Here is a 19,086-nt window from a genome sequence, read left to right as displayed (position 1 = left end):
CTATCTATCTATCTATCTATCCCTATACACCCCCTCTATCTATCTATCTATCTATCTATCTATCTATCTATCTATCTATCCCTATACACCCCTTCTATCTATCTATCTATCTATCTATCTATCTATCTATCTATCTATCTATCTATCTATCTATCCCTATACAACCCTCTTTCTTTCCTTCTTTCTTTCTATCCCTATACACCCCATCTATCTATCTATCTATCTATCTATCTATCTATCTATCTATCTATCTATCTATCTATCTATCTATCTATCTATCCCTATACACCCCCTCTATCTATCTATCTATCTATCTATCTATCTATCTATCTATCTATCTATCTATCTATCTATCTATCCCTATACACCCCTTCTATCTATCTATCTATCTATCTATCTATCTATCTATCTATCTATCTATCTATCTATCTATCCCTATACAACCCTCTTTCTTTCCTTCTTTCTTTCTATCCCTATACACCCCATCTATCTATCTATCTATCTATCTATCTATCTATCTATCTATCTATCTATCTATCTATCTATCTATCTATCTATCCCTATACAGCCCTCTTTCTTTCCTTCTTTCTTTCTATCCCTATACACCCCACCTATCTATCTATCTATCTATCTATCTATCCCTATACACCCCTTCTATCTATCTATCTATCTATCTATCTATCTATCTATCTATCTATCTATCTATCTATCCCTATACACCCCCTCTATCTATCTATCTATCTATCTATCTATCTATCTATCTATCTATCCCTATACACCCCCTCTATCTATCTATCTATCTATCTATCTATCGATCTATCTATCTATCTATCTATCCCTATACACCCCTTCTATCTATCTATCTATCTATCTATCTATCTATCTATCTATCTATCTATCTATCCCTATACAACCCTCTTTCTTTCCTTCTTTCTTTCTATCCCTATACACCCCATCTATCTATCTATCTATCTATCTATCTATCTATCTATCCCTATACACCCCTTCTATCTATCTATCTATCTATCTATCTATCTATCTATCTATCTATCTATCTATCTATCTATCTATCTATCTATCTATCTATCCGTATACAGCCCTCTTTCTTTCCTTCTTTCTTTCTATCCCTATACACCCCATCTATCTATCTATCTATCTATCTATCTATCTATCTATCTATCTATCTATCCCTATACAGCCCTCTTTCTTTCCTTCTTTCTTTCTATCCCTATACACCCCTTCTATCTGTCTATCTATCTATCTATCTATCTATCTATCTATCTATCTATCTATCTATCTATCTATCTATCTATCTATCCTGTAGTCGGATTATCCCCCTTTTCAGATATCTGTGTCTTTAAGAATAAAACCACCATTCCCTTTGCTCGAAGGAATGTTTGTTTCGATAGACATCAGAGATGGAGAAGACCCATGAGATGCCACCTACTCCAACCGCAGGGACCAGGCCAGGCTGATCCCTGACGTTTACTCTCCAGAGTTTTGTCTAGTCTAGTTTACGGTGTCCCGAGAGACGAGCCTTCCACTGCTTTGCTGACTACATGGCTGTTGCTGTATTTGCGGCAGGTCAGCCTAGCTGAGAGGCTAACACCTCATCTACACTTAAAAGTTCTTAGACATAGCGATGGTGCTCAGGGGTGTGAAAAATTCACACCCCGGAGCATCGTACTTAAACCACCCTACTCCCTGGTGTGGACGCGGCTAGCTGGAGGGAAAAGTGGTTCCGTCCACTTGCCGCCCGCTGCTTGGGAAGGTGGGTTACTCACCCTCTGTCGCTGTAGGAAACATCTACAGTGACATAGCTGGGGCACTGTGATGCTGCAGCCCCCATAGTGCAGATGTAACGGCTGTGGTGAGATGGAGCCACCGAAGGAGCTGGTTTCTGAGCAAAGGGTTCCGATTCCCCCAGTCGGGTATGCAGTGTTCCCAGGGGGAGCCCGCCTCCAGGCTGATTGCAGACTGGAGCGAGGCGAGAACTGACATTAGGTGGCCGGCCAGTTGAGATCAGTCAACCCGCGACCTATAACCTGCAAACAGTGCCAGGGTGCCTAGGTGTGGAGCTGGTGGGAAGGGGCTTGCCCAGCATCTCTGCTACGTATTGGACCAGCAAAGGAGGCTGCTGGGTAATTTCTTCCTGCCCAGCCCATCGAGGTGACCCCCGGCTTGCTGCCCTGAGTGGCAGCTCATTGTGCCATGTGTCTGCCATATCCCTACCCTGACCCGTAATCCTGGGGAGGGCACACAGATTAGGGGGTGGCAGACACACTTGCATGAAGCAAATCTTTTCCCTGCGGTTATTGGATTTAGGGGATAGAGCATTGGCCTGGGACTCCGGAGTCTACTCCTGGCTGGGCCACTGGCCTGCTGGGTGACCATAAGCAAGACGCAGCACTTCCCCGTGCCTCAGTTTCCCCACCTGTACAACAGGGATAATGATACTGCCCTTCTTTGTAAAGCGCTTGGAGCTCGGCTGGTGGCAAGCGTTAGAGAAGAGCTGGGCATCACTAGTATTGTTTGGCCAGGCAGCCTGGGCGTCTCCTTAGTGCCCATGGAAGAGAAGAGACGCGGTGAGATGAGGCTGAAGGGAGGTGCCCAAGCTCGGGTTGTGGCCCAGGGTTTGAAGCCACCCCCCAAGCCCAGCATTTGGGGGTGTAAGAGACATATATACAGCACCCAGCACCAAGGGGCTCTGCTCCGGAGGGGAGCCTCCAGATGCTACTGGAATCCACATGAAAATGTAGCAGCCACTCAGAGGCCAGGCAGTGGGCTGTGAGCTCACACGCCTGCTGTGCGGCTGTGCCCTGGTTGCTATTCCTGGTCGCCCCCACCTGGCCTCTGCTTAATTAGAGCCCTCCAGTGTCCTTGACGCCACCCTTCCTCGGGTCAACAGTCGCTGGCAGCGGGCGCTTTCCTTTCCACATATAGAGGCTTTGCTTATTAATTTAGCTCCTGCCTTTTTAACTCCCACTCCAGTTTCAGACGAGCTGCAAAGCCACATGGGTGCGGGCTGTCGGCCAGCTGAGCTCACGTACCCGCCTGGCATCGCCCCGCGCTTCGCCCAGTCTAATACCCACGGAGAGACGTGTTGGGCAGGGTTGCCTTGTGATTAGACAAGGGGACTGGAAGGCAGGACTCCTGGGTTCTCTCTCTCTTAGGTGCTTTTCCATCCCTATAGCAACTGAGCACCACACACCTTTAGTGGATTTAGCCTCACCCCCCTAGTAATAGAGGGCTGTTAGTACAGAGAGGAAACTGAGGCACAGAGAGGCTAAGGTTGTGTGATGGACCAGAGACTTGAGCCCAAGCCTTCTAAGTCCTACACTAGTGCCCTAACCTCTGGCGTGTCTAATCCTGACTTTTCCACTGAGCAGAGCGAGGTCAAATTTTTCAAAGTGGCCCCTAATTTGGGGTTCCTTGATTTTTTGGGGTGCGTGATTTGAGATACCCCAAAGCAGTGACTATGTCTGAAAATGTGACCTCTCCGGGACTGGTCCCACCTTGCCCTGCGGGCTGCGTGGTCACTGACGCCGTTCTTTGCGCAGGGCGCAAATGCCGAGACAAGCTGTCAGGCAGTGGAGAACCAGGCTGATCTAACTGACTCCCCAACTGAGCTGCTGTGTGTCATGGAATTCAAGTTACTGTCCAGATTTTCAAAGCTCCGACCTGTGTCCTCGGTCAGGGCCCCGTGTTCATTTGGACTTCATGGCTTTGTGCTATGCATACAGCAGCATCACAATTTGATGACATGTATCGGTGACCTGAAGTATGATCGCCTCTGAATCTTAACCTCCCTTAAAGGAGACCTGCAAAGGAAAAAGAAAGAGCTTTGTGTCTTTTTTTTTTTTACTTCTTTCTGATCTATACAGAAAGCCTGAAAGGGTTGTTTTTCTGCTGTTATTTTTTTAACCTAAGAAACAGCAGGAATATCAGATCTGTTCTCGCTTGGCTTTGCTGGAGAACGCCTTGGAGACGCAGGCGAGGAATAAAGCTTCTAATTGAAAAGGAAGAGGCATTTGGATTTTTGTCAAAGACGTCCTTTCTCCAAAGGGTTCGTTAGATATTGGAATTAAATAGGACTCTATTAGGTTGAAAAGTGGGATGACATTTTTGAGAAAATGTTCATGAAAAATTCATTTTTTTTTCTGTTCAAACTGAATTTTCTCCTGCCAGCTACAGAGCTGGTAAAAATGTGCCAACATTTTTGTGATGTTTTTCTGTCCTTTTTAGGCCCAAACGTTGAAATTTTCCCACTGGCAGAAGTGTTGATAGAAACCATATAAAAACCCTCGAGTCTGAAACAATCACAGTAGCACAGCCTGCGAAGACATAATTCTCCTCCCAGTGCCAGTCATCCGGAGAGATTCAGCGTAGCCAAAAACAGGAGTTCTAATGCAAGCGGAAAACCAACATATTTTACCACCCCAGACCTTTCTAGCCCGCTTCACGTAGCACAAAGAAGCAAAAATAAAGGGCACTCACCCATTTTCCCCCCTTTGCAGGTTACCATAAAAAAAATCCTACACTCTGAAACTGCCCCAGTCCCCTTTGGCACAGTGATTCCTCTTCGTCCCCTGACATACCCTCTGAGTGACTTACTAGCACCCACACGCTTCCCTTATTCACCTGTCAGGTATAGATCATAGTCAGCCAGGAAACTCAAAACTAAATTGCCAGCACGCGTACCACATAAATCCTCCCCAAGCCCCACTGACAGAGGCAATTTCACTTTTATAAACTACAGCGCACAAATCCTTCTCCGTATAGGTGTAAGGGCCAATCCTGGGCAAAATCCACTGTGGTTTATTACAGCTTGCCTGCTTAAATTCCCCTGCAGCTTCAGTTGTATATGGAATTCTTCATTGCCTGTCCGAAACTGCTGAGTCACTGTTTGCTGTTAAACAGCTGCCATGTTCCACCCTAGAGGCAGCTGCATTTCAGAGGCAGCTGAAGGGGTTCCTCTGTACAGTCGGTAAAGTGCTTTGAAATCATGCAGATTGAAAGAGAATGTATTTGCAAGTGGCCAGAATCTGCTCTCTGTTACTCCAGGGGGAATTTAGACTCACTGTGCTGAGGTCAATGGAGCGAGTCTGGAATTACTAGAAATCAGTGTTTGCCCTGTAGCATTTCAGCCTATTAATGACCCAGTATGATGCGGGGGAGATGTGCTTCCTGTGTCCGAAGGCTGGGTCCATCTGCGCTCGAGCCCCAGGGTGGGACCAAGGAGGGGGACACACAAATGATTATTCATGCAGGGATCTTAAAATGGCATAAGACTCAACCCTTTGGTTTAAAGAACTCTCTCGGCAACCCCTGCATGATGATTCTCTATTTCTGGCCTAAATAACCTTCGGCAATAAAAGGGAAGGGGAGAGATACCAAATTTGCAGGGAGCACACCTCACCTTGGCACTAAAACGAGGAACACAGAAGGCAAAGTTGGGGGTGAAGTTAAGGTTATTGCAAGCACGCTTTTATAAACACACCCTGCCTTGTGAAGCGGTCCTTTTGGAAGAGAAGAGCAGCAAGTTTAGACCTCTAGGGGTTACCTAAGGAAGCGCCCCGCCCCCAGGATCAGCCGCTTGTGGAACCAGTGAGACTTGGTCCTCCAGTGGCCAGAAGGGCTGGGAGCAGGCAGGGGCCAATCAGGGCCCAGCAGGCCAGATTAAAAAGAACTGGTTGCTTCTTTCAAAGGCCAGTTCTGGGTGAAGCTGTGATAGGAAAGGATAAGTCTCCCTGTCTTAACACAAGACACCTGCCCTGGTCAGGAGCCTCACACAGACCGTATTTTGGTTGGCTCAACAAAGGACTATTGGTTTATGTTCCGATGTTTAGCACCCAGGTGGTCATTTTGACTTGTGTCCATGTGGCACAGCCTGGCTCAGGTGAGCTCATGAAATATCCTTACGGGCATGGGGGTAAACCAGGGAACGGCCACTGGGGATGCCTGCAGCAGCGGTTCCCAGGGTGGCACATAAAGGGTGCGCTACAAAGAATTAGCAACATGCCAGGTAGGCTCAGTTCTGAGGGGCTGGGACATGAAGCAGCAGCTGGGAAGTTGCAGGGGCGTGGGGGGAGGGTAGAGGCGGAGCGGTGTGTGTTACAGCTGCTGTGAAGGGGCTAGGGACACTTGGGTAGATAAAACCCTGGCCGTTTCCCAGGGTGGGCACATCACCAGCGCCACGTGGGCATTTGGCCAGGCAGATGTAGAATGCAGCTGCTCTGACAAGGTGAAATTCACCACTGGGCAAAGGGGCCATCACAACGTCCAGGGACCACTCGAGCCCTGAGGGCTGGTGCTGGCAGAGGGGCGACCCTCACCCGCAGTATGGTCAGCCGCTGTGACAATCAACCCAACGGGCTCAGGCTACGCTGTGATTCTCTGACACGGGCGCAAATTAAAAGGCACATCCTCTTCAAACAGGACCTCGTTAGTTCACGTTCACACTGTCTACGCGGGGAAGCGCAGCCCTTTGGTGCACGATGCCGTTCACACCTCTATAGTCTGAACTGTAGGGCCATGTAGACAAGGCCTCCGTTTGCTAAACCCCTGATCTGTAGCGTGGAGAGAAATGAGGCTGGCCGATGGGAGGAGAAGGGAAATAAATCTCACCTGAGCGACCTGGGTAACAAACTTTTCCCCAGCCCCCCGGGCTTGGTGCTGGGATGCTCTTCCCTGGGCTAAAAGCTTCCTTCCCTTTTGCTCTCCTCTCCCACAGAAACTCAGAGCCTGGAAGAGTGTGGCCAGCGGGTGAAGATGGTCCTGGAGTCGCCCACCCTCCCCCAGCAGCACGGCCTCCTCCTGCAGCACCTCACCAGCCATTTCTGCAAAGTGGGTCAGAACGGCAGCAAAAGCCACCTCACCCCCAGGGCCCTGGGGGAGCTCTTCGGCGACGTGCTCTTCCGCCCACCTGCGTCAAGGTGAGCTGGCTTTGAGACGTGCCTGGCTCTTGTTATGACATATGGACAGCGCCTAGCACCGGGGGTGGGGGCTGTAATCTCAGCTGGGCTGCGAGGTGCTATTGTAACGCACTGACGAGTGGGTCTGACAGAGCCCTTTCTGCGCCGGATCAGCACACGATATGAGTCTGTTACAGCAGGGGTTCTCAACCTTTTTCTTTCTGAGGCCCCCTCAGCGTACTATAAAAACTCCAGGGCCCAGCAGGAGGGGGCCTCGGTGTTCCTGGCTTCAGTCACCGGGGCGGAGGAGGCAGGAGATTCGAGGCTTTAGCCCTGCAGGGCTCAGGGCTTCAGCTGCAAAAGGGTGGGGGAGCTTGGGGCGCTGGACCTCAGCCACCATGCAGGGGAGGGCTGGGGCTTCAGATGCGGGGTAGGGGGGCTCGGGGGTCCGGGTTTCTGCCCTGCAGGGGCCCGGGGGCTCAGGGTTTTAGACCTACGGGGGAGCACCAGGGCCTCAGCCCCACAGCTCCGTTCCTGGCTTCAGCCCCGCGGGGGGCACCCAGGCTCAGGCTCCTCACGACTGTGCTCCGGTTTCAGCCCCATGGGGGTGCCAGGGCTCAGGGCCGCGTGCCTTAGCTGCGGGGCCCCACAGCCCCCTGAAACCAGCTCACGGGCCTGCCAGGGGGCAGCAGACCCCTGGGTTCTATTCCTGCTTCTGTCGCTGGCTCGCTGTGAAACCTGGGGTACTTGGCCTCACTTTGCCTATCTGTAAAATGGGTATAGTCCCAACGCTGCCCTGGCTCCCGGGTGAGTGAGGCTGAACTGCCTGCTGTTTTTCGAGCGCCTTGAGATCTTTCGCTGAAATGAGCTGCGGAAAAGCAAAACAGCCCATCACAAGCCTCTCTGACATCACAGCCCTTTGCAGAGCCACCAGCTGTGAGTCACGGCTCTGGGTTTGTGGCCCCAGTTCTGTGCCAGTGCGAGCCAAAGTCGCATTGGCTGTAATGGGGTTTAATCAGCATGTGCTTCAGTGCTCTTCCCAAACAGAGATGCTTTTCTGAATCAGGACCTTAGTAATTTTGTTTAGAGAGCATATTCCTCCCCCACCCTAGGGTGCAGAGCTCGGCTCGTGCCTAAGATCCAAGCCCGACCCAGATCCAAGCCCCGACTCTGCCAAATCCGAGCCAGCACAGCAGCCTGCCACCCGTGCTGCCAGCCGGACGCTGCCCCTGACTGCTGTGTGTGTGTTGTGGAGCGAGAGGCGCTGTAACTCCTCGGTTAGGCACACCCACTCCACAGCATGCGTGCGCAGCACCGCAAGGTGGCGACAGCCGGCGGGAGCAGGCCACGCAGCTGCTGAGCCAACCCCACGGGCAGGAGAAGGTCACCAGACCCGACCCAGCCCTGGGAGGGTCGTGCTGTTTTCCACCCAAACCCGACCCGGGCAGTCAGGGCCTATCAGGTTGCTGGGCTCTCTCGGGATGTTCTGCAACGTACTCAGATAGAGACTGACAAGTTGCTGAGCCACAGACGCTGTTTAGGTCCCGCTCGTAATGGCGTACGCTGTGTGCAGTAGATCGACGTGACCCACCAGCACAAACGTACAGGCACTGACCATTTCTCCAGCCTTTCCCCGAAGCATTAGTGCTTCATAATAACAATATTTTAAAAAATCCCCCCGTGTGTAGCAATTAATGGCCACCACAAGCTGTCAGCTGGGTTAAAACCCAGGACTTTCATTGCCAAATGCACAGGCCTCAACTACCTGAGCTAAGGGAGCAAGTCCCTTAGCCTGTAGCAGTAGCAGGCTCTTATCCTCTCTGTAGGCCAGCTGCTAGCTAATGTGTGTATCATCATACACATGTAGCCAGCAAGTTACACGAGAACATAGCGCTTATTAACCAGATTGCAAAGGGCTTTTCATCTATGGATCTCAAAGCAGGGATCATTATCCCCATTTTACAGATGGGACACTGAGGCACAGTGGCAGAGCTGGGAATAGAGCCCAGGGCTTCCGCATCCCCTTCCCGTGCCCCACCCACGGGCCACACTACCTGGCTGTGGAAGGAAATAGTGAAAGGCTTGTCTCATAAAAATGAATGAGAAGCTTTTCTGCTGTGAGCGTTGATATTTGAAATCTTGCCTGCTCTGCCCTGCACTCAGTGACGGTGGGATTGGTTAACAGACACGGGTGTCCCAGGGGAAAAGGAATCGAGTAGTTGATTTGTAACCTGGCGCCTTGCTCTGTGTGAACGACATAATGGACTTCCAGCCATCGCTCTGGCACTTTTTCGGGGTTCTCTAAGGCTTGTCTCTACTAGATTTTTCTACCTCGAGCAAATGGATAATCCACTCTCCATAGCCAACATGTTTGCAAAGCTTGGCATTGGCCCTTCATGAACGCTTGTTACACACCTTTGGTCGTTTTGTGGGCTACGGCCTCCCAATTTTTACCAGCCATAAGGTCAAGCGACAGGGAGGAGGGGGCAGAGAGGAGTGAGCGGGAGGCAGGGCCTCAGGGGAAGAGGCGGCACGGGGGCGGGGCCTCGGGGGAAGAGGCGGCACTGGGGCGGGGCGTCGGGGGGGAAGAGGCGGCACAGGGGCGGGGACTCGGAGGAAAAACCGGCACGGGGCCTCGGGGGAAGAGGCGGTGTGGGAGGCGGAGCCTCAGGGGAAGAGGCGGCACAGGGGCTCAGGAAGAAAGGGCATTGCGAGGGCAGGGCCTCGGGGGAAGAGGCGGCACGGGGCAGGGACTCGGGGGGAAGAGGCGGTGCGGGAGGTGGAGCCTCAGAGGAAGAGGCGGTGCGGGAGGCGGGGCCTTGGAGGAAGAGGCAGTGCAGGGGCGGGGCCTCGGGAAGAGGCGGGGCCTCAGGAGAAGAGGCAGCACAGGGGCTCAGGAAGAAGGGGCAGTGTGAGGGCGGGGGCTTGGGGAGAAGCAGGAGCAGGACCTCGGGGGGCACGGAAGAGGGCGTGGGGGAGGGCACAGTTCAGGCTCCGGTGGCCCCCTCACTTGTAGGGAGCTTCCAGCACCCCTGAATATAACCGGTTTGGGAGCTGTAATTTCAAGCCCCTCGGGATTGCGGCAGGAATAGAAGAAAGTGAAAGGACAAATAGAAGGTTCCGCTGACCCCTGTGGGTCCAGACCCAGGGAAGCAGCATGAGGCGATGGCAACACAAGCGTTGTGGCTACTAACATCACAGCCCCCCAGGAACAAGGCGTTGAGACGTTTGGTGCCTTCCAATGAACTCCTTAAAGGCCCCGCTCCTCCTCAGGAAGAGTGCTCACGGCCCATTCCCTTGTCTGGAGAACATTTGTATTTCCAGATGGTGTCACTCTCCTGTCAGGTCTTCAGAGTCCCGTGCCTTGCCGGTCCCACAGGCCATATCCATAACCAGTAGGCTCTGACTGTCCCTCCTCAGAGCTCTCTCCTCACCGTCCACCCCTTTCTCTTCACAGCACGGAGGTGAACTCAGAACACCACGCGAAGATCATCGAGGCTCTCATCGTGGCCGGCGGCGTGGCCAAGATGCAAGCTGCACCCGGTAGGAAACTATGCGGAAACGCGGGGTGAGGTGGGGAATAGCAGGGCTTTGATTGCAACGGGCACGTGGCGACTGAGCACGATGCTTGCGGAATCCATCAGGGAATGAAAGTAAAGGAGTCCCAGCCCGTACCCACCTCTCGGCCTGTGCTTCTCTAGCTGCTGGGAGGGAGAAGCAGGATTCTCTGGGCCTTGTGCAGATTAATTCTGGTCATTATCAGTTGCAGACGTGGATGGAGACGGCTGTTTCATGCTCAGAGGTGACCTTCCTAGAACTTATTAAGGTGCCTCAAAAGCCGATGAGGCCGTGACTTAACCAACTTCAGCTTAAGGGAGTGTTGGTGATATTAGCAAGGGAGGGGCTTAGTCTCCAGAGAGTTCCTCACCAGACATCAGCTATTCCCTGCCTGCCTTGGTGATCAAGGTGCCCCTCTGGCAATTTGGAAGGCGGTCACCCTGCCCGGGGCGGAGACAGGAGATCCAAGGCTTCCTCTCCTCTCTGTCTTTGTGCATGGTAGGTCGGTCGTTAGCATCTGACTGGCAGCACGGCTGGGGATTTTTTAATTGCTCTTCAGGGAATGGCAGAGCTGATGTTCCCGGAATGTTGTTGGGGAGGGTTGACTTTGAAAGGTGCCTAGCACATGAGGGAAGGGGAAGTTGTTTGCATGCTCTGCTATATTGTCCAGCAGTCTGGCTCACAGGAGGTTTATTTTCTGTGCTCTTGGTCTTGACGCGTCTACTCTTGCTTGCACGTTTCATCTGACGTGCAGAGATAAGTGAGGTCACAATAAGGCAGGGGCCATAGGCTCTGGACTGAGGTTGTTTCTACAAGGGATCTCTCCAGACATGATCCAAAGGGCCTCCTGCCTTTACCGTTGAGCCATTTAGAGGAGAGGTTTTCTATCACATTGCATCCAACAAATCGGTTTTAGCTCTGAAGACAGAGTTGAGATTACAAAAGCCCGCTGGCTCTGGGCTAGAGGAATACAGTTGATTTTTCTAACGTTCATCCTCTTCTCGTGAGAATAATGGATTTCAAAGGGGCAGTTGGTGTCCACGGCTTGTCTGTAATATCTGTCCCTTTAGAAAGCTCGTCGTGAGTTTCCTACGCTCCTTAATGTTGGCTGTGTTTCTAAATCGCATGGCAGGGTTCATTTCTGGGGCGTTCAGGTACAGCCCGCTAGAAATTCTGTGGCAGCATCACTTAATTTTTTTTTAATGGAGGAATCAATGAAATGTATGGAATTAAAGTAGACATGCTCACAATGGAGTTTATTTTTCTATTCAATTCAGCTGAATTTAGGTCGCCATCAGATTTTCAGTGCCCAACCTACTGACGACGTTTGTATTGACATGACAGCGCATAATTGAGCAGGTTGTGCCTTTTGGTGGGATGGAAAGACACTGTCCAATCTGACTCCTTTTGTCAGTTTTGTTGCTTAATATATGGCTCATTCTTAAATCACCAGAAACATCTTCAGAGATTGTGATGAGTTTGTATGTTACAGATTTAAAAAAATTAATAACAGTAAAGTAAATGGGCACTTATATCTTGGGCTAGATTCATTGGAGAATCAAAACCATCCTCATGAAAATTATGTGCCGTTGAAGAGTATGATATATGGAGAAAACAGTTACAAACTATAGATACAATCCGGCTTCCCCACAACTTGAGTTCTCACTCTGTTTCCTTTGTTTACCAGTCCCCACACCCTGTTTGGGCTCTGTACACCACACAGAGCCATCTAGAGGCTGAATAATATACTGCAGGTAAACCTAATATTATGACCACTGAGAAGCTTAGGGCTGCACTCAATTTGCTGCACTCAATTTGGAAGACTCACAAGTGCAAGCAAAACACTTTGCCAGTTAGCTCCAAGTGTAGACCAAGGATGGAGTGAAAACATGGTTGTGAATAGAACTGATTGATTGATAGTCAAGAGACTGGCGAATAGATACTCATGAATCACCTTGGAGAGTTTGGTTGGTTGTGTTTGTGTGAGTTGTGTTGCTAAATTTTCACTGGAATTTAGATCACCACTTGCTTATTCAAATATTCCTAGATGCCAAAACTTCTCCCTATTTTAACACAATTCATCTCTAATTTTTATCTACTGTAAAAATGTGGTGTTTGTGATCCATCATTCATTATCTTCTTGGTTTTGGGTTGTTGTTTTTTTAAGTTTGGCAGCCAATCAGGGAGCAGAATCTGTGCCTTGTGATTTCGGTGACCAATCACACCCCAAGAATAACGGCCAGGCTCAATGAACAACTCACAGGCTGTTATTTAGATTCGTAGGCCTGCAGGGACCATCATGATCATATAGCATAGGCGCCGACTCTGGGGCTGGAGCACCCACGGGGAAAAGCTCCCTGCCCCAGCTCACCTCCGCCTCCGCTCCGCCTCCTCCCCTGAGCATGCCACTTTTTCCCCCTAGCTCCCAGCGCTTCCCAGGTCTTTCTCCTCCTCTGTCACTTCCAACTATAGGTCCCCAGCTTATAGTAAAATTCTTGTTGTTAGTCCCTAAGTGCATGACTTGCACTTTGCACTATTCAATTTCATCCCATTTCTGTTACTCCAGTTTTCAAGGTCCCCCAGATTTTCTTGTATGATATTCCGGTCCTCCTCCCTATTGGTAATGGCAATTGGCCAGGCTTGTATCCATGCTAGTCTCAGAACGCTCCAACTCGAGTCCAGATGCTCTCTTGCAACACAGCGCACCTGCTGGGCTGGCCGTTGAAGGCTATCATTCATACATCAGCTTGCACCTATCCCAGGCATGCTGCTGGAAGCATGCCCCTATGCTACCGTGCATGCCAGCACCTCCCCCTGCTCCAACAACCCCATGGTTTCATCTGGGATTTCCTTTGCAGGCTCAGCAGCGCTACGAAGCACCCCGTGAGCCAACGCACGGCCTGGCACCCCAGTTTCTCATTGCTCTGTCTGCGTCTGTGTGTACATGGAAGGGGACGGCTCACCGGAGCCAGCGAACCTTTGCGCTCACCTACCAGAAGTGCTCAATCACTGCAGAATGGCAAGCGACAGAGGGGAGGGAAGAGGAGGAATGCGGCTAGGAATTCTTGGGTGGCTGCATTGTTCCACTTGTATCTTAAGAGCCCTGTACTTCCCCCTCTCCCTTTTTTAATGGGATGCGTTGGCTGCTGGGCGCCAGGGTGGAGTTTTGCAGCCGGCGCTGGCATCGGCAGCATTGGCCAGCGCGCTACGGGCATGCGCTTTCTCACAGCCTCAAATGCTGCCTCGGGGACCATTGACAACAAAAGCGCTGTTGAGGAGAACGCCTGTGAGGGCAGGCAGGGAGCAGCAGGTTCGGTGACGCTGCCTTTTCAGGCAGGGACAGAAAGCGAAGAGTGGAAGGGGAACGTGCTGCTCAGCGGGCTACGGAGTCCTACCTCGAGGCCACCAGTTGTGAGCCAGACCTGTGCTGTTAGTGTCCAGACTTTGTTGCCCTCTGGTGGCTGTTGGTGGCCCATGTGGAATTGATTGGCAATGTCCGTCTCTTCTCTTGGGCCAGGTGTGCGCATTTTAGGGGGGACAGAGGAGCACAGGGACTATCCCATCTCTAACCAGCGCCACAACGGGTCCCTTCCTTGTCAGCCTGGATGAGCCAAGGAGGCTGACTTCCCTCCTCCCATCTGGAAGAGGCCCAGGGTTGAGGCAGATGGGCGGGGTGTCAGGGGGCTGTTTGCACTCTCAGAGCTGGCGTAAGTGCTGGATGCTCACACACAATCCAGTAGCTTTTCCTGATCCAGGCAGAGCTGGAGTCCCCCCCGTAACTGGGGTGACCAGGAATTCCCAGGCTCTTTAAGCCACGGGAACAGATCACACCCCTGGAGAGCCGACCCTCCCTATCAAGGGATCCAAACAGGATAGTCTAAAAATGCTGGGCATTACAGACCTGCACCATCCTTGGCAGGTTGGACACCTCTAATTTACAGCCCTGACCCCTGCCTTTAGGAACATCTGGGGAAACAGACTATTGCTTAGCCAGGGCTAATGCAAACCATCTTCTACATTGATGAGTCTGATGAGGAATCTCCGCCTCGGCAGAGGGGCTGCAGATTTCAGTGGCTACCACTTTGACTGTACCTGGAAACGTCCCTCTCTAAGCCAGCTGGATTCCTGATGAGATGATGGCTCGGGAATCTCATCCCTGTAGCTCGGGGGAGTCCCCATTAGTCCTCTGTCTTGGAAAGCGAGTTACCGAGATGCCGGACAGGCAGGGACCTGGGTGTCCTTCCTCCCTGCTTTTCTCAGCTGTTGCTTGGGAAAGCGCAGCCCTCGGTGGCGCTGCTGTCCTGGTGTTCATCTGCGTTACCCCTCCGACGTCGCCGAGGTCTCAGTGCCTGTGGCTCGGAGTGCGGGTCGGCAGTGCTTAATTGAATCACTCGCGCTGACGATTGATAGCCCCGCGGAGAAAATCCAATAGCAGCCGTTAATCAAAATGCTGTGACAAGGGTAACAAATGGGAGAGCCTGGATGAAGAGCTGAAAATTCATTCCAAATTGGATCAAGAACTCCATCCGCCGGGCAGAGAACCAGACGAGAGTCGCGTGCTAACCCAGAAGCATGTGTGTACACACACATATGCACACACACTCTCTCCTCCTGTCTTGGACGTTATCCACAACTGCACGACTACTCATGTTTACTGCCTCTCCCCCGCTGAGCGGGGTGTGGTAAATAGCGCCCTGGTGTGAAAGGTGGTGGCAGGGGAGAAGTACAGCTGGCTGGAGATGGCCCGTCGCAGCGCACACATTTCAGATGCTGACTTTGTGCCTGCACTTGGAGCCCAGCTCTTGTCACAGTCAGTTGCTTGCTCCCAGCTGCAGGGGTTCCCCTTGTAGCTCGCACTTTCAGTGCGGAGGGTCCTGCGTGTGATCTCTGCTGAGGCCTCCCGGCACTGCCGTTACGTGGCTGGTTTGGTAACTCAAAGCTGCAGGGGTAGGAGCTGTCGGGCGAGCTTTCCCGGAGCGGTCACAGTCTGGCATGCCTCAGGTCGCGCCGCGCTTCCGTTGACGCCGTCTCCTGGCCGTTCTGCACGCCCTAGATGCCAGAAGTCCCCTAAACCGCAGCGTTCTTGGAGTGCTGAAAGGCTCAGGTGGTGGTCCAGTGGGTAAGGCCCTAACTAGGACTAGGGAGACCTACAGTCAATTCTCAGCTCCACCACAGGCTTCTTGTGTGACCTTGGGCAAGTCACTTGGCCTCTCCGTGCCTCAGTTTCCCCATCTGTACAATGAGGACAATAGCACTGCCCTACCTCACAGGGGTGTAGCGATACATTAAGGATTGTGAGGTGCTTAGATATTGGGGTGATGGGGACCAGATAAGTACCAGAGCCAGAAGCAAATGCTGGCAGCTATTTCAGCGATCACATGGGAAAGGCGCGTTCCAAGCTCATCAGGATTTTAGTGGGCAAAGGATTAACTAACATCTCCAACAGCTGCTGGCAAGAACCCTAGAACCATGGGGAGTTAGTGCTAAGAGAGACCTCTTTTGTTCTATGTTGTCCTGTCCATCTTTGCACCCGAGCCAGTGCGGATCACTGCCCAAATTATAGCAGGCTAGGTGCGATGACCCCAACGCTGGAAAGGCCCTGCCGCTGGGAACCCAGTCCACGGTCTGTCCTGCTAAGCTGTATTTCAGCCTAAATTTTCCATTGCCCATTTTAATCCCATTTCTACCAGTGACACTTCCTTGCATCACCTTCTGCATTCCTCTCCCTCTCTGGAATACCTCTAGATACTGCTCATCTCCCCTCCTAGTAATGGGGTGCCAAGCGACACATGGCTATTTCCTTGAATAATGCTTCAGAAATCAGCCCCCCCAGCCACTTCATCATATTTATTACTCTCCCTCGAATTCTCTCCAGTCAACTCGTCGACATCGGTATGCGTCTCTTCCGTTCACTTCACCACATGTTAGGAAATAACAGCTTGATCTCCTCACTAAGTCTGGTCTAGGATGAACTCAGTAACACACCGGAACAATTAACTCCTCCTTCCTAACTATGATCCTTCGGTTTGATTACCTCGTAGAGGGGCAAAAGGGCCGAATGGTTAAGGCAGAGACTAAGGAGTCAGGACTCCTGGGTTCTGTTCCCACCTCTGGGAGGGCAGGGCCGGCTTTAGGCCAATTCCCCCGAATCAGGCCCCGCGCCCTATAGAAGAGCGCTTAACTTTTTAATTTTTACTCACCCGGCGGCGGTCAAGGTCTTTGGTGGCACTTCAGCGGCGGGTCCGTCACTCGCTCCAGGTCTTCAGCGGTATTTCGGCGGCGGGTCCTTCAATGCCACGGAAGACTCGGAGCGAGTGAAGGACGTGCCGCCGAAGACCCGGACCGCCGCCAGGTATTCGAATCGGGCCCCGCAGTTCCCAAAGCCGGCCCTGTGGGAGAGCGTGTGGTCTAATGGGAGAGGACTCGGAGTCAGGACTCCTGGGTTCTGTTCCCAGCTCTGGGAGGGCGTGTGGTCTAATGGGAGAGGACTCGGAGTCAGGACTCCTGGTTCTAAGCCCACATCTTCCACTGACTCACTACACAGCGTTGGACCTTTAACCTCTCTGTTTATATCTAGAAAGCAGGAAGTTATTCTTCTTCTCTCCTCACATTAGGGGCTTGCGGGCCCTAATGAAATGTTTGGAAAGCACTTGGAGCGCTGTGGATGAAAGGGGCTATATAAAGTGCTGAGCATTATTATTAGCATCCTGGATTCTAAGAGTCCGTAGCCACCGTGTACGTCTCCTCTCCCCTCTTCGCCCTGTGTGCACTTTTCTTTTCTTTTCTTTTTTTGGGGGGGGAGTTGTAGCTTATAATTAGACATGCAACATCGCTATAAATACCCTGCAATAACATGGCGTGTGGGATGCAAATAGCACATGAATAGGAGTCACTAGTTGACACCGAGGAAACCATAAAGTGTGACTTCATTCTGACTCAAGCATAAATATACCTCCCGTGAGTTCCTGTGGTTTGGGGGATTGGAGAGGAGAGGTGCAGGTCACTGGCTGAGCAGGGAGCAGCAGCTTTTGCTGAGGGATTTTATCCAAGAAGGGGGACGTTTCGAGCCCGATTTCCCTGTTGTGAGTGTGAGCGTCTGCTGGGATTTGAGCCGCGCGTCTATACGCAAATGGTGCTAAGAGGAGAAGTGACATAGGGAGAGGAACTGAAGGGCGCTGTGACTCCAGGAGGCAGATGCTGCTGCTTAAATAATGACTGGTGAGGGAGGCATTCCCAGGGGTCTAAAGGCCTCCGGGTTTCCGCTGAAGCCCGCTGAAGTTATTGGAAAGACTCATTGATGTCAGTGGAGCTTGGATCTGGCCCTCTCTGCAATGCACTGAATTAATGGCTGTGTCTTCACTGCAAAAAAACCCCAAAAGGTGCGTTTGTACATCGACCGAGCTATCTCCGCGGAACGCCCTTCTGGACCCAAAGCAGAGTTGGTTTTGCCACAGCCGGTCAGAAAATAGGTTTTCTTTCCAGCAGAAAATTCCCATGAAAATGGGGCGGGGGGGTTGTTTTCACCTACATTTTCCAGGGGAAATGGTGGTTTCTCGGCAAAAATGTGACAACGGAAACATTTGGATTTGGAAATGCCTCCACAGTGCCTCGTGGGCGGTGTAGTTTGCGCACTTCACGCTCCTGTCCTCCTTCGGAGGCTGGGCCTCCTGGCCAGGCTACATCTCCCATATTTCAGGTTTGGGCTGAAACATTTTGGTTTGGGGGCGTTCGGTTGTTCCTTGAGAAAGCGACACTTTTCACCGAACGCAGACCCTTTGCCCAGAAAACCATAATTTCGGTCAACACCCAGCTTTGACGGAAACGTTTCGACCAGTTTTGGTTTTTACCTTGAGGTAGCTAGTCAAAATCAATCTAAGGTAGGGTCTATAGGGTTGAGCCTACATCGAGGTAAAGTCAAGGAAAGACTTCCCTGGGCCCAGTCAGCGATGTCATACCTTCCCCATCGCTCACTGTTGCTACATGTGTATAATCGGGGAAGACACAAAGACAAAAACCCCTTTCGATGTGATGAAGAGTTAAGAGCAACCCCCCTCCCCTTGCATTGGATAGGCAGCTTGACTCCCACAGCTAATATGCCATAAAACCATACGATGCACTGCCACGACCACACAAATACATACCCGCTAATGAGCACCACAATTATGGAAGCCCCGCCCCAAAAGATATAGACCCCTCCCTCCCCAGTTAAACTTATCTCGCTTCTTCAAGCACTTGGAGAACCTACGACAAAGGCTGCTACATCAGCAAAAAGTATCTGTTGTTATTTAATGGCCGGGGGAATCCACAGGACTCCAACAGCGATGGCACATGTGTAATCCACTCGCTTGCAAATTCTAGCGCGTAGACATGACATAAGAATGACCAGACTGGGTCAGATCAAAGGTCCATCTAGCCCAGTATCCTGTCTTCTGACAGTGGCCAATGCCAGATGCCCCAGAGGGAATGAACAGAACAGGTAATCATCAAGTGATCCATCCCGTGTCGCCCATTCCCAGCTTCTGGCAAACAGAGGCTAGGGACACCATCCCTGCCCATCCTGGTGAATAGCCATTGATGGACCTATCCTCCCTGAATGTATCTAGTTCTTTTTTTA

General features: G+C 51.5%; 1 protein-coding gene across 1 annotated transcript in view; it reads left to right on the top strand.

The window, feature by feature from the left end:
- The window catches only part of PIK3R3 (phosphoinositide-3-kinase regulatory subunit 3), a 317,953-nt gene that overhangs the window by 155,069 nt on the left and 143,798 nt on the right, over positions 1–19,086 (top strand). Inside the window, exons 5-6 of the mRNA XM_065410143.1 lie at positions 6,734–6,935; positions 10,372–10,457. Of these exons, the coding sequence (XP_065266215.1) occupies positions 6,734–6,935; positions 10,372–10,457 (288 nt within the window). The remainder of the gene's footprint in view (positions 1–6,733; positions 6,936–10,371; positions 10,458–19,086) is intronic.

The sequence above is a fragment of the Emys orbicularis genome, chromosome 8 (genome assembly GCF_028017835.1).
Source record: "Emys orbicularis isolate rEmyOrb1 chromosome 8, rEmyOrb1.hap1, whole genome shotgun sequence".
Classification (NCBI taxonomy): Eukaryota; Metazoa; Chordata; order Testudines; family Emydidae; genus Emys; species Emys orbicularis.
Note: the sequence above shows the minus strand (reverse complement) of the source record. Positions and strands in the feature narration are given on the sequence as shown.